General features: G+C 37.3%; 1 protein-coding gene, 2 long non-coding RNA genes, 1 other non-coding gene and 1 pseudogene across 8 annotated transcripts; 2 read left to right on the top strand and 3 right to left on the bottom strand.

The window, feature by feature from the left end:
- Positions 1 to 637: 637 nt before the first annotated feature.
- Positions 638 to 1,578, bottom strand: AT2G05825. The gene has a single exon (NR_140107.1). It is a non-coding gene; the product is annotated as an other RNA (long non-coding RNA).
- Positions 782 to 1,170, top strand: AT2G05835. The gene has a single exon (NR_140108.1). It is a non-coding gene; the product is annotated as an other RNA (long non-coding RNA).
- Positions 1,579 to 2,585: 1,007 nt separating the features above from the next.
- MIR8168 lies at positions 2,586 to 2,666 on the bottom strand. The gene has a single exon (NR_140106.1). It is a non-coding gene; the product is annotated as a microRNA ath-MIR8168 precursor (primary transcript).
- A 987-nt stretch (positions 2,667 to 3,653) lies between these two features.
- On the bottom strand, positions 3,654 to 8,916 carry AT2G12490 (annotated as a pseudogene; the record flags this gene model as incomplete). Its single annotated transcript has 1 exon — positions 3,654 to 8,916.
- Positions 8,917 to 10,643: 1,727 nt separating this feature from the next.
- On the top strand, positions 10,644 to 13,756 carry SCPL43 (serine carboxypeptidase-like 43). 4 transcript variants are annotated; one of them, NM_001335381.1, is made up of 11 exons: positions 10,644 to 10,896; positions 11,070 to 11,319; positions 11,405 to 11,512; positions 11,600 to 11,692; positions 11,769 to 11,861; positions 11,997 to 12,082; positions 12,414 to 12,674; positions 12,816 to 12,877; positions 12,970 to 13,062; positions 13,133 to 13,250; positions 13,332 to 13,756. In NM_001335381.1, the coding sequence occupies exons 2-11, from the start codon at positions 11,073 to 11,075 to the stop codon at positions 13,503 to 13,505; spliced, it is 1,335 nt and encodes a 444-aa protein (NP_001323739.1). In that variant the 5' UTR covers positions 10,644 to 10,896; positions 11,070 to 11,072; the 3' UTR covers positions 13,506 to 13,756. The 4 variants fall into 4 exon arrangements, with proteins under 4 accessions (NP_001323739.1, NP_001323740.1, NP_178937.2 ...); NM_001335380.1 differs by having other exon boundaries at positions 12,744 to 12,877; NM_126893.4 differs by having other exon boundaries at positions 10,767 to 10,896; positions 12,822 to 12,877; positions 13,332 to 13,710.
- The last annotated feature ends 301 nt before the right edge of the window (positions 13,757 to 14,057 follow it).

Raw genomic sequence — 14,057 nt, 5'->3', positions numbered from 1 at the left:
ATTAGCGTCGTAGTGCTATGAGACTCGTGTACGTTGATCTATTCTTTGAATCTCCCGTTGAAACTTTGGAGTGATTATTTAGTAGTTTTGGCCGTTGCCCAAAAGTCGGCGTTAGAGGCACCTTTCTCCATGAATACTCCGTAATTCTTTAAAAAAATTTGTAGGGAGTTTGTGGAAGTTGTCGATCGAATTGACCTCGAGTCATGAGAACCAAGTGAGCGCTGCGCCACTTAGATGTTCTACAAAAAGTTGTCAGCTTCCGGCATCTCGCTCCTTTTTGGAGAAGTGTGCGCAACCGATCACGATGCATACTGACGTCAAGAATGGCCTTGGGTCAATGAGCCCTTCATAGTTAGCCAGCTTGATTTTGCTGATGTGACAAATGCGAACAATGGAGATGCGTGAAGTGAATGGAGTGTGTTGTGTCTCCTCGAATATCTTGTCTAACTCTAGTGTCGAGCTGACGGTACAATGCATCTTGGATGACATATCTTTCAACGTGGTTCATAGTTGTTGGAGTTCCCGATCACACCCACTTATATCATCATTTTCTATACAGCGTGTTTAGTATTTTCGGACGATTTTTGCAGTTCGGCATATTTCACGGATGTGCTTGTCAATGGATCCAATGACGATGGAGGCCGGCCTATTTTGTCGATTCACTGGTCATTCCGTGATAGGAGTTTGTTCCGGTAAATTTTTTTTGTTATCGATGAGCTGTCGAACGACTCGTGCTGTAGAGGACTATAGTTACTTGATCTGATTCTGGGAGGCCTCCTGGGCAGCGACGATTGCGTTGATGTGTTCGGCAGTTCTTACATCATGTAGGTCGAGTCGGTTGAGGAAAGATCGAATGACTTCGTCGAGACTGGTTCCTCGTGGTGTCGTTTCTTCGAGCTCGGCGGGAACTGTGTCAAGAGTGACGACAGGAGGTGGCGTCGTTGGCCGAGCTGGTGGTGCGGCACAAGGTGTACTGAACTCATCTACTTGTTTGTTCGAGGTTTCCGTCATCTCGTCGTGGCTTTCTAGGATTACTGGCAATATCGTATATGATTTTCAATAAAGGAGAAAACTCTTCCTAGCCCCATGGTGGACGCCAATTTTTTGTAATGAAGTTGTAATAATAAGTAACTAAGGGATTTTTTGGGAGAATGGGGCCGCTTTTTTATCAACGATGAATGAGAATAGTAATTAATAAAACATAAAACCAAAAGTACAGAACAAAAGACCGAAAGTACATAACGAAAAACCAGAAAGTAAGAGATCAAAGAGTTAAGGAGGAATTCTCTCTTAAGTTTTATGGGCTGAGCCTTCTTTATTTGGGCCGAGCCCTTGGCCTGATAGGCCGTCAAGCTTGACCCAGACCTAAAGCCCACCAAATAGATGCTTTAGGTAAAAAGATTTATATGTATTTTAGAGGGCATCAAATTTTAAAGAACGTCTTGAAGTCTAATTGTTTTCTATGCTATTAAAGGTAGAAGGTGGTTGGTTCGATCCTTGGCAACCGAAAATATTAACAAGTTTCTATTTTTATTTGTTGTAAATGGGCATAAAATCTGATGGGCTTTAGGCATGATTAGTCTTTGGGTAAGTCATGTGGGCTGTTGTTCTGATGGATCGTTTTTTCAGTTAGGATCCTGATGAGCTTACATGAGAAAAAATAGAACCTCGTGCTCTTGCCTTCTTAGCAAAATAATCAGCACGGACATTGTTTAAACGTGGAATAAAAGATAAAGAAAAACGAGGAAATCTAGACTTTAAAGCATTAAAATCTTCTAACTCCGAAGAAAATGCGGGCCACTCATCAGGAGTGTCCAAAAGCTGTGTCAACTCCTTGCAATCTGTCTCAAAAGTAATGTCAAAAATGGATAAGTAAGGGATCGCATTGCTTATATAAATGCGGGCCCTATAAATGTTTATATAATACATATTTATAACGATATTGGCTACTAACAAGGTCAGGCCGGTCCAATAAATTAATGGACCCGGTTTTAAGTTCCAATTTGTTTACTTAAATTTTAAATATTTAAAATTTAGACCTTATTTTGTAATTATTTAAACATTTTGGACCCTAAAATATAGAACATGTCTGGATCGATATTATTATGGGATGATATACTATGCGTGAAACCCTAGAATTAATAATCAAAATATAATTATACAATTGTAAACATTAAACAAAACAAATAATATTAATACAACAAATACAATTTAAAATTAAATATAATTTTTAGTTATAAATTCGTCACAGGGTGTATCATACATTAAAAGCACAATAGCCTATATATATAAATTATTTTAAAGACAAAAAATCAACTTTTTATTTAATAAAATTATAGAACCGTAATGTAACTCATGAATATGTTATTCATATATAAATAATTTTAATTAAATAAAAAAATAACTTTTTAAAGAAAATATCAACACGCGGTGTACCGCGGGTCAATATCTAGTATAATACATATTTATAACGATATTGGCTACTAACAAGGTCAGGCCGGTCCAATAAATTAATGGACCCGGTTTTAAGTTCCAAATTTTGGACCCTAAAATATAAAGAAAAAACTGAACAAAGAATTGGGCCCCGGTGCACTAGCACACTCAGCACCTCCCAAGAATCGGGCCTGAACAAGGTAATAAGGAAGTATGGTATACAACATAAACCGAATTCAATATCATTAAATATGCAAGAGGCCATGCGAGCTTGATTTTGATTGTTGAATAGGTCCATATCCATCTTTCTAAGACAACTTATCAATCAATAGACTGAGGCTAAGTAATTTGACTCATTAAAAAAATTACATCTTATCCCTATAATTTTAAGAACGAAACTTGGGTTCACCCCTAGGGGTGAACCCTTTTATTCACCTCCTTTTGCATTAACCAATAAAAACATGTCATATCAAATTCTACTTAAATTACATAATAAATTAGAGGTATAATTATAATCCAAACCGATATATAATTACGTTTAATTACAAAATCTAAAGCCTAATTCTCCTTTGTAAACCCAAACCGTCATTTAAACTCATTTTATCATAAAAAAACTAAACCCTAATCATATTTTTTAAACCCAAACCGATATTTAACCTCGTTTAATTGTAAAATTTAAATCTGTTTATAAACTTAAACCAATATTTAACCCGTTTAATCATAAATTCTAAACCCAAACCGATATTTAACCTCGTTTAATTATAAAATCTAAACCCTGACCTTTTCTAATAAACCCAAACCGATACATAATTTCGTTTTAGTAGCAAATTAGATTTTATAATTAAATTAAATTCTTTTTATTATTATTAGGTGTCGGATTTTAATTGGCTAATATAAAAGAGGTGAATATAAGGGTTCACCCCTAGAGGTGAACCCAAGTATTTTTCTCATTTAAAAGCATTCAAATTTTCTAAGATCTATAAAAAAAGTTTTTATTAAATTTTCTAAGAAGTTTTATGTTAAACTATGTGTAAACAATAAATAATATCACACTAGTTTATCAAACATAATTAGGTAAGAAGGATTCTCTTTAGCTTCTGTGACTATAATCTGAAAGAAATAGTAAATTGCAAGATTGTTTTGCCCTTTTTACAGTTGGATGTTATATGACGAAGGAATGCATTTATTAAAAATATGTTGTTGTTTTTTTTTTATCAAAGGCGATTTAAATTATCAAAAAGGTCAAACAAGGGAAGCCCCGAGACAGGGGTTAGAGTCTGGACAAGCTAATAAGGCACACTTTGCCAAAACATCGGCTAAAACATTTGTCGTACGAGGAATGAAGGAAAACGAAACTGCAGAAAACTCAAACTGTAGGTGTCGAATATCATGCAGTAGTCCCACCAGTTCGTTTGTAACCATACCCGAAAGAAGGAGGTCAATGAGGGTCTTCGAGTCTGATTTGACTAGAACCGAAGAAAAACCACGGGAGAAAGCATAGTTAAGTCCAGCTAAAATAGCGAGAGCTTCCGCCTGAAGAGCTGATGCCACGAAACACTCCGACGTCGAATCTTTGAAGCAGAGGGATCCGGAGCTGTCTCTACCTACCCAGCCAAGTCCACATTTCAAGGAAACAGCTTTCCACGCCGCATCGGTTTCCAAAATAAGATCGAAGATTGGTCTCCTGGGGGCCGAACGGTGAAGAGGTAGTGGCAAAGGAACTGTAGGGCACGGGGCTGCAACAAGTTGAGCTTGGGACCAAACTTTTGCATCAAGAATGGCTTTCACCAGAGTCTCCTCTGCTGTGAAAACTCTGTCGGAGAACACCATCTGATTTCTAGCAATCCATATATTCCACAGGATCCAGGGGTACAGGGGCACCGAGGTTCCCACAGGGGGCAAGTTCTGTCTCTGTTTCAGAGCTTTAAGGAGGACTTTGGCCTCTGATATCGCAAGGTCTGCGCAGGAGGGAGAGATTGGAGCCAAACGCCAAACGTCCAAAGCAAAGTGGCAGTGGAGGAGGAGATGAGTTGTTGATTCTTGCTCTCCACAACGTTTGCAAGCTGTCTCTGCTTGGATTCCTCGGGTCGCAAGGGACACACCTGTTGGGAGGATCCCGCTTGCCACTTTCCAAAGGAAACTTTTAATCTTTGGGGAAGTTTTTAAATTCCAGACAAGAGGGGACCAGCTAAAGGCATTAGGTGAAGGAGCCAACCCATTATTCTTCAGAAGGTTGTACCCTGATTTAGAAGAATAGGTGCCTGGCTTCTCTGGTAGCCAAACAAAGGCGTCAGGTGTCGGTTTTGAACTCGGTCTGAGTTGGCGAATTGTGTCCTCAAGTTGAGGTAAGAGGGACCTGATCCTTTGGACATCCCAGCCATTTGAGGTAGGGCATAAGTATAACAAGGAATATCATACAAATCAAACGTAATTATGTAAAAAATCATTTGTTACAATCCGATGACTCAAAGATCGATTCAACACAACTCAATTCAATCACAACACAACTCGATCAAGCTTCAATTCGCGGAACACTCAATAGATCGATCAAGAACATAATCAAACAAAGAACGAAACGAACACACGATTGTTTACCCAGTTCAGATCACCGGTGTGATGATCCTACATCTGGGGCCGGATTCAATCCAGCAATCCACTATGAATCAATATTTACTCAAGCTCAAAACCCAGAGCTCAAGATCGTGTTACAAAGGAGAAGAATTGAGATAAGAATTTTCTGTTGCAACAAACAAAGGAAGAAGAAGACTATTTATAACAGAGTCCAAGTCAAACCCTCTAATACCAAGAGAGTCTCTTCAATCTTCTGCTGAACTCAAACCGATTTCTCCTTTCTCCTTAAACCAATACCAAACCGGCATTGAACCATGATCCAACAACTAACTAATTAAACCAAGTCGACATCAGGCAAAACCAGAAGTTTGAATCACACCTTTACAATTCTCCACCTTGATACAAATCTTCTTCAACACAGTAGACTGCCATGCTTGGACTTAACCTCCAGCAATGCAAGCTTAAGAGCTTACTTCCGTTTGATCACCTTCAGAGTATCTAAAGCTGAATCAAAAAAATTCACGGGAATGCATTTGGTCAACATATCAGCAGGATTAATAGAAGTGTGAATCTTCACAACTTTCAATGTTTCCTTCTTCAATAATGTCACTCAGAAATGACCTCTTGCGTGCCATGTGTTTGGTTCGCTCATGGAACACACTATTCCTCGATAAACAGAACGCTGACTGAGAATCACTCCAGACCTGTGCTTTATCCTGCTGAAAACCGAGATCTTCAAGCAACCCTTTAACCCATATAGCTTCTTTTACTGCTTCAGTCAAAGCTATAAACTCTGCTTCAGTTGATGACAAAGCCACTACGGATTGTAGACAAGACTTCCAACTGATTGTATTACCTCCTACTGTGAAAACGTATCCACTAGTAAACCTTTTCCTATCCAAGTCTCCACCATGATCTGAATCACAGTAACAATGACACTGAGATCTTTACCTTTAGTATACACCAAACTCAGATCATGTGATCCTTTTATGTACCTTAGCAGCCACTTGACTGCTTCCCAATGAACTGATCCTGGTATACTCATGAAACGACTGACTAGTCCTATTGCATAGGCTAAGTCTGGTCTAGTGCTGATCATCGCGTACATTACACTTCCAACAGCACTTGAGTATGGAGTTTTAACTGTATCTATGCACTCTGAATCGTCCTGCACAGATGCAAGTTTAAAATGATTTTGAATAACCATCTGCAACTGATCACCTTTCTGTCCTTTGGTCTGTCAACAAGTTCCCAAGTACCATTCTTTGCTAAAGAATCCATTTCTTCACCGATAGCTCCATTCCATAGCTCCCAGTTTTCATCCTTTTGAGCATCATGAAGACATTGTGGTTCTTCTTCCACATTCAGTATCTCATATGTCATTAACGCAAATGCAAATTGAGAATAGTCCTTCATTTTAACCGGAGCTACGATCTGTCTGCGAGTTCTGTCTCTTGCAAGTTGGTAATTTGTCAACCCACTTGGTTCATGTGACTGATTAACTGCAGTTTCTGCAGGTTCTTCAGAATCTTCTTCAGATTCACTTTCACTGACTTCTACCAGCTCAGTAGTTACTCCACCTTGCTTAGAACTGACTCGCTTCTTAACCAATTCTGAAATAACATCAGAATTTGATGTTGATGCTTCAGCGTCTTCTGCTACTACATCATTCACATCTTTGTTCAGGTCTTTGTAGACCATATCTTCTCGAAATATCACATTTCTACTTATCACGCATTTTCTTTCATCAAGCAGCCATATCTTGTAACCTTTTGTGCGAGCAGGGTAACCTAAGAACACTCCTTTAAATGCTCTTGGCTTCAGCTTTCCTTGATCATGATGAACATATGCGATTGATCCAAATCTCTTCAAGTGTTTGTATCCCGGCTTTCTGTTTAGCCATAGTTCTTCAGGAACATTATGATCAATGGCTGAGGCTGGAGATCTGTTAATGATGTATGCAGCAGTTGCAGCTGCTTCAGCCCAGAAACTCTCATCCAGACCTGACTCATTCAGTAAACATCTCACTTTCTTCATGATCGTCCTGTTCATTCTCTCTGCAACACCATTTTGCTGTGGTGTGTACACACACGTCCTGTGTCTTCCAATACCATGAGTCTTGCAGTACCTGTCAAACTTAGTATTGCAAAATTCCAACCCATTATATGTTCTCAAACACTTAATCTTTCTATCCACCTGATTCTCTACAAGTTCTTTCCATTCACAAAACTTATCAAAAGTTTCATCCTTAGTCCTAAGGAAATATAACCATACTTTTCTAGTCTTATCATCTATGATAGAGAGAAAGTATTGTTTACCTGATAAGGAGGGTGATACATTTGATGATCCCCAGAGGTCTGCATGAACATAGCTTAGTGCTTCCACAGCATCATGTTTTCCCACATTGAAACTCAGTCTCTTGGACTTTCCCATTACACAATGTTCGCAGAAATCCAAATCCTTGATTTCTTTACCGTTCAATAGACCCTTACCAGCAAGAAATTTCAGGTTATTTAAACTCATGTGGCCTAACCTGCTATGCCACAATGATGTTTTACTCTGTGATTCCACAGCTGCACAATTTTCAGTCATCACCGTCTCACCATCAAGAATATACAGACCGTTGACTAAGCTTCCACACAAAGCAGTAACCTGATTCTTAAAGTATCTCACTTTTCCTGCTCCACCTTCATGTTGATACCCTAACTTGTCAAGTGTCCCTATGGAGATGAGATTCCTTCTCAGGTTTGGCACATACTTGACATTGTTTAGAATCTTTATAGATCCTCCATGTGTGTTAACTCTGATGGAACCTTGGCCTTGCGATTCAACTAAGTGATCATCTCCGAGTAGTATGGTTGTAGATCCATTTTCCTGAAAATCACAGAACCAGTCTCTTCTTGACGTCATGTGTGAAGTACATCCTGAGTCCAAAACCCATAGATCTTTAACCAACTGATCATTCACACTTAGTGCTTCAGAGAAAAAAAGTTTCTCTATGATGACACCAGCTTCACCAGGACCTTCTGTTTCCATTTTCTTCTTTCTAGCAAAACAGTCTTTCTTAACGTGACCTTCTTTCTTGCAAAACCAGTAGGTTACTCTTGTTTTAGAGTTTGATCTGCTTCTTCCTCTGCCTTGACCACCCTTCTGATTGTTTTGATTGTTCTGATTGTTTCTCACTAGTGGTCTACCTCTTTCAGTAGTATACAAGACCGTTGAGGAGCTTCTTTCAAGATCTAGAGATTCATTTAGCTCTCTCTCCAACGACTTAGCAGAGGAGATTACATCCTGCAGAGACAAAGCTTTGTTCCCATACTTCAGGGTATGCTTTAACTGAGAGTATCTTGATGACAATCCATTCAAGAACAATATTGCACGAACTTCTTCACCTACCACAATCTCAAGACTGCTTAGCTCGACAACTATCTTCAAGAATTCATTCACATTCTCATTAATTGACATTGTGTCATTCATCTTGAATGAGTAAAACTTAAGCTGCACATATATTCGATTTGGTAACGATGTTTCCATATACAGCTTATTCAAGGTTTCCCACATCTCTGCAGCAGACTTGCAGTGGTCAATTTTCCTCAGAACAACATCACCAACGTGAGCGATAATCACATTCATTGCTTGTTCTGATTTCTCCATCTTTACAAGATCAGGTACTTCCTTAGTCTGTGATGACTATGATCCATCATCATCACCTTCCTCAACCTTCTTTCCTTCACTTTTCGTAAGCGGAACAACTTTCGTCAATGTGAAATCATCGATCACTCCTTTAAGCCCAGCCAAGCCGAGATGTGCTTTCATCCTTGTCTTCCATAGCGAGAAGTCTGAGTTCTCGTTAAAGACTTGAAACGAAGCCTTTAAACCTGAATTCAAGTTCGCTTTGCTCGTCATCGCCATTAAAGAACCTTAGGCTCTGATACCAATCTGTTACAATCCGATGACTCAAAGATCGATTCAACACAACTCGATTCAATCACAACACAACTCGATCAAGCTTCAATTCGCGGAACACTCAATAGATCGATCAAGAACATAATCAAACAAAGAACGAAACGAACACACAATTGTTTACCCAGTTCAGATCACCGGTGTGATGATCCTACATCTGGGGCCGGATTCAATCCAGCAATCCACTATGAATCAATATTTACTCAAGCTCAAAACCCAGAGCTCAAGATCGTGTTACAAAGGAAAAGAATTGAGATAAGAATTTTCTGTTGCAACAAACAAAGGAAGAAGAAGACTATTTATAACAGAGTCCAAGTCAAACCCTCTAATACCAAGAGAGTCTCTTCAATCTTCTACTGAACTCAAACCGATTTCTCCTTTCTCCTTAAACCAATACCAAACTGGCATTGAACCGTGATCCAACAACTAACTGATTAAACCAAGTCGACATCAGGCTAAACCAAAAGTTTGAATCACACCTTTACATCATTCTCTTTATTTTCTTTTGATTGGGAATTTAATTTTGCAAGATCTGTATTCTTTTTTTCTACAAAAAATAAATTTATACCGTTTAGGTATGTTGGTAATGGAGTTATTATATATATCTAAAAAGCCATTTGAATATGCATCATTTTTGTTTTAATAGTCGTATAGGTCATTATGTATCAATGGTCGAAATGAGCTTCTTTATATAGATGAATGAAAAGTGCTCAAGAAGTTTCGATTTTTGGCCAAAAAACTCCAAATAGTTTTCCAAATATTTGAAAATACAATATTTGATTTTTCATATTTTGATTTTTTGTATTAGTAATTGAATATTGTCTACATTCTAACATTCATGGTCAGATTTATGAATGACCAAGTATCACAATCTCAAAAAAATAGCAGAACTATGGAATAAAATATAAGATTTTTTTTTACGTAAAGGAATATTCCATAAATAATGATTTTAGATGTAGTAATTAGTTGAGAAAAGATATGTTTTTATAAAAAAAAATAGAACTAATGTCTTTATTGGGTTTAGTAATTTATACTGTCATAATTTATTTAGAAAACAAATGGTTAAATAACAAAACCATTTGATTAGCAAATATTAGTTTGTCATATCTATATAAGGTTGATATATTTACAAAATTAATCATTTAATTTCGTTTGAAATTTTTTAGTAAGAAAAACCAATTACGGAAGATCCAATTGAAGATTTCCGGATCAAAATATAAAAAACGACCCGATTAGATTAGCAATTTTGTACTTCAAAAAAGTTATGTAGATATGCACTTGTACTTTTAAGTTTCAGGAATTTTGGATTTACAAAACCAAACTAGTTATATGTAGTTGTGCATAGTTAAACACGCTCAATTTAATTCTGAGATATATATCAGTTTCTTTTGAATCAATTAGACAACGTCGACACAAAATTTAAAAAATCGACAGGAGTTCTTAAAAATAATTTTCAAATTTTCAATTGAATTCTACACAAAATCGAGAAAAAGTAACTGATTTCAACATACAAAAATTCAGAATCGTATGCAGTTGTATTCAAGTTGTACTCAAATAGATTACTAAGAGATCAGAAAATATAAGCCTGAGAAAGAAAAATATTTAATGATACTGTTACTAATCACAATATAAATTGGACTACCGTTTTACAAGGAAGGGCTTCTGAGAGTTTGCTCCTCACGTGCTTCTTGCCTAAAACGGAACTGTGTCGTTTTAGATCTAGTTCTAGTGTTAGAACACTTGAGGAAAACTTGGGAACAAAGATCACTAGATTCGTGTCTTCTTGTTGTACAAGCCTATGATAGAACCTGATTCTAGACTTATAGTGGGTTCTTGCTCATTTACGTTCTCTGCAATTCTCTGTTTCTTGTTCTGTTTTCAAGTCCTCTTCAAAGTTCTTTACAAACGAGTGCTAATCGAAAAGAGATAGTGAGTTTTATAAACTCTATACCTCACACTGAATAATTTGGATTCTGAATGTTTTTTTTGAGTCTTTGAAATTGTTCTGTTTATTGGTATAATTTCAGTGAAGTATTAAAGATTCAGTGAGATTGACGTTAACTTATAACTTGTTGTTGCTTTTGTATTTTGACATGTTTCAGAACATGGTATCGTCTCGGGCCGTTGTGATGGCCATTATGGTATTGGTCACAGTGCAGTGGTTGGTTTTTGCTGAAGGTTATCCGGAAGAAGACTTGGTGGCCAGGCTACCTGGTCAACCAAACGTCGGGTTCAGACAATTTGCTGGATATGTCGATGTGGACTCGGAAAATGGTCGTAGTCTTTTTTACTACTACGTGGAGGCTGTAAAAGAACCTGACACTAAGCCCTTAACCCTTTGGCTCAATGGAGGTCTCTGTTTCTGCATAGCCTTTAAGCTACTTCCTTAGTTATAAATGTTTGAGTTAAAAGTTTATATTTGAGGTTTGTAATGCAGGTCCAGGTTGTTCTTCAGTTGGTGGAGGAGCTTTCACTGAGTTAGGTCCATTTTATCCTACGGGCGATGGCCGTGGCCTTCGCTTGAACTCCATGTCTTGGAACAAAGGTTTGTTTTTGACAATTTTATGCAAAAAGCAGAGAACTATGTGATTCTACGTTTGTGATGCTGTTGTCTCTTATTGCGTATGTGTAGCTTCGAACTTGTTATTTGTGGAGTCACCAGCCGGAGTAGGATGGTCATACTCTAACAGAAGTTCGGATTACAACACTGGGGACAAGTCTACTGGTAAAGTATATATCCCATTTTTTCAGATTATATTAGAACACTGTTGTATCTTGACATGTTTTTTGTATTTGAACAGTCAATGATATGCTTGTGTTCTTGTTGAGATGGTTCAACAAGTTCCCAGAGTTGAAGTCTCGCGACCTCTTTCTCACTGGCGAAAGCTACGCAGGTGTGTCTTTTATTATTCTGATTCTTAGTTTATGAAATGGCTATGTGAGTAACAATGTTGGTGGTTATGTGTTTGATGATGTTACTTGTCAGTTTTACTTTTATCTAACCAATGTTTGATTTGATTCTCTCGCAGGGCATTACATACCTCAACTGGCTGATGTGATACTCAGCTACAATTCACGCTCAAGTGGGTTCAAATTTAACGTCAAAGGCATTGCAGTAAGCAAAAGAACCTTCTTCTTAAAGTTTCATCAACTCTTTTGGCTCTCTTCTGATTTTTTTTTGTGTTTTTTTTTTTGATACGAGACTATGGTTAGGTAGATTATGATTTGGGTTTTCATAATTTCCTTTAAACGTTAAAGTGTTTTATTTTATGCATTAGCGTTATGTCTAAGTTGTATGATGAATACCTATATAAGGGTTCTCAATTGATTAATAAAAAAACTAAGCTCCAACAATTAACCTAATTCTCTAAGAGAGACTTGGGTGAAAAGGAAGCTTTTGCTTTAAAACTTTTGGGCCATAATATTTTTTGTGTGTTTCTGATCAGATTGGGAATCCACTTCTGAAGCTTGACAGGGACTTTGCAGCTGCATACGAGTACTTCTGGTCACATGGGATGATCTCTGATGAAGTAAGACTCACAATCATGAACCAATGTGACTTTGCCAATCCAAAGAACATGAGCAATGCTTGTATATATGCAATCGTTGAATCCAGCGTCCTCACTGAGTATATCAACAGCTATCACATTCTCCTCGATGTATGTTACCCTTCTATTGTTCAGCAAGAGCTAAGGCTCAAGAAAATGGTTAGCACTTATCCACCTTTTTCTTTCCAACAGAAAAACATTTGTGTAAATTTGTGAAAATGGTTTTAGGTTACCAAGATTAGCATGGTAGTTGATGTTTGTATAACATATGAAAGAAGTTTCTATTTCAATCTCCCCAAGGTACAGAATGCGCTTCACGCTAACCGCACTCGCCTACCTTATGAATGGACTATGTGCAGCAAGTAAGTTGTTTGACCCACTTTTCATTTTGTTGATCACCAAAAAATGAAGCTGACTGATTGATATTGGCTTTTCACTTTTCACTATGTCACAGCCGGTTAAACTACAGTGGCATAGACGGGTACATTGACATGCTTCCGAGTCTTAAGAGAATTATTCAGAACCAAACTCCTGTTTGGATCTTCAGGTAAGATTTCTATTAAAGATCTTCTTTTCTTGTACTATGCAGCTTAACTCTCAGCTTGTTAAAATTGTAGTGGAGATCAAGATTCTGTAATTCCACTTCAAAGTTCAAGAACACTCGTACGAGAACTTGCTGAGGATCTCAACTTCAAGACCACTATTCCCTATGGAGCTTGGTTCCACAAAGAACAGGTAGTTTCCCTACACCATCAAAACAATTCTAACTAAGTTAATTGTGATTGCTAACTTGTGGATGTTGGGATTGTAACTAAGGTTGGTGGCTGGGTCACAGAGTATGGGAATCTACTGACCTTTGCAACGGTGAGAGGAGCGGCTCATATGGTGCCGTATGCGGAGCCCTCACGAGCTCTGCACATGTTCAGTAGCTTTATGAATGGCCGGAGATTGCCCAACAAACCAGATTTAAAGTCTTCTACTGATGATTGAAAGAGAAGATATCTCTTTGAGTAAGTTGAGATAGAAACATATTAGGGTTTGTGTAATAATGAACCGTGAACCCCACGGAACTATTTTTATATACTGCCAAACATTGCGATGAGAATATAGTATTTCTCATAGATTATTAGAGTGTGATTGTATCAATATTATTTGTTACTTATATGATTTCGATAAATGATGAATCTTATCATTTTCGTTTGGACGTTTCATACGCTTATTACATATTAGACATAGCTATCTCTAGATTATATGATGATTTATGATATTGGTTTCATTTCATAGTTGACTACAAGGGGATCCTTTCCGGGATTTTGGCCTTAGACAATATAATGAAATAAATTGCAAGATTTTTTTGGCCTTTTTTTTTTGGAAGAATTGGATAGTTCTGTAACGAAGGAATGCATTTAATATAATTTAAATAATTTTTCAGTTTATCCTAATTTTAAATATTAACTAAATATAGTTCTTGGAATTATATATCAACTAAATATGATATACTTAGGAGGTTATTTACATCTTATCCTTAAAATTAATTTCAAT

Source organism: Arabidopsis thaliana, chromosome 2, assembly GCF_000001735.4.
Source record: "Arabidopsis thaliana chromosome 2, partial sequence".
NCBI classification, from domain to species: Eukaryota; Viridiplantae; Streptophyta; class Magnoliopsida; order Brassicales; family Brassicaceae; genus Arabidopsis; species Arabidopsis thaliana.
The sequence above is the reverse complement of the archived record's forward strand: the minus strand, read 5'-3'. Positions and strand labels throughout refer to the sequence as shown.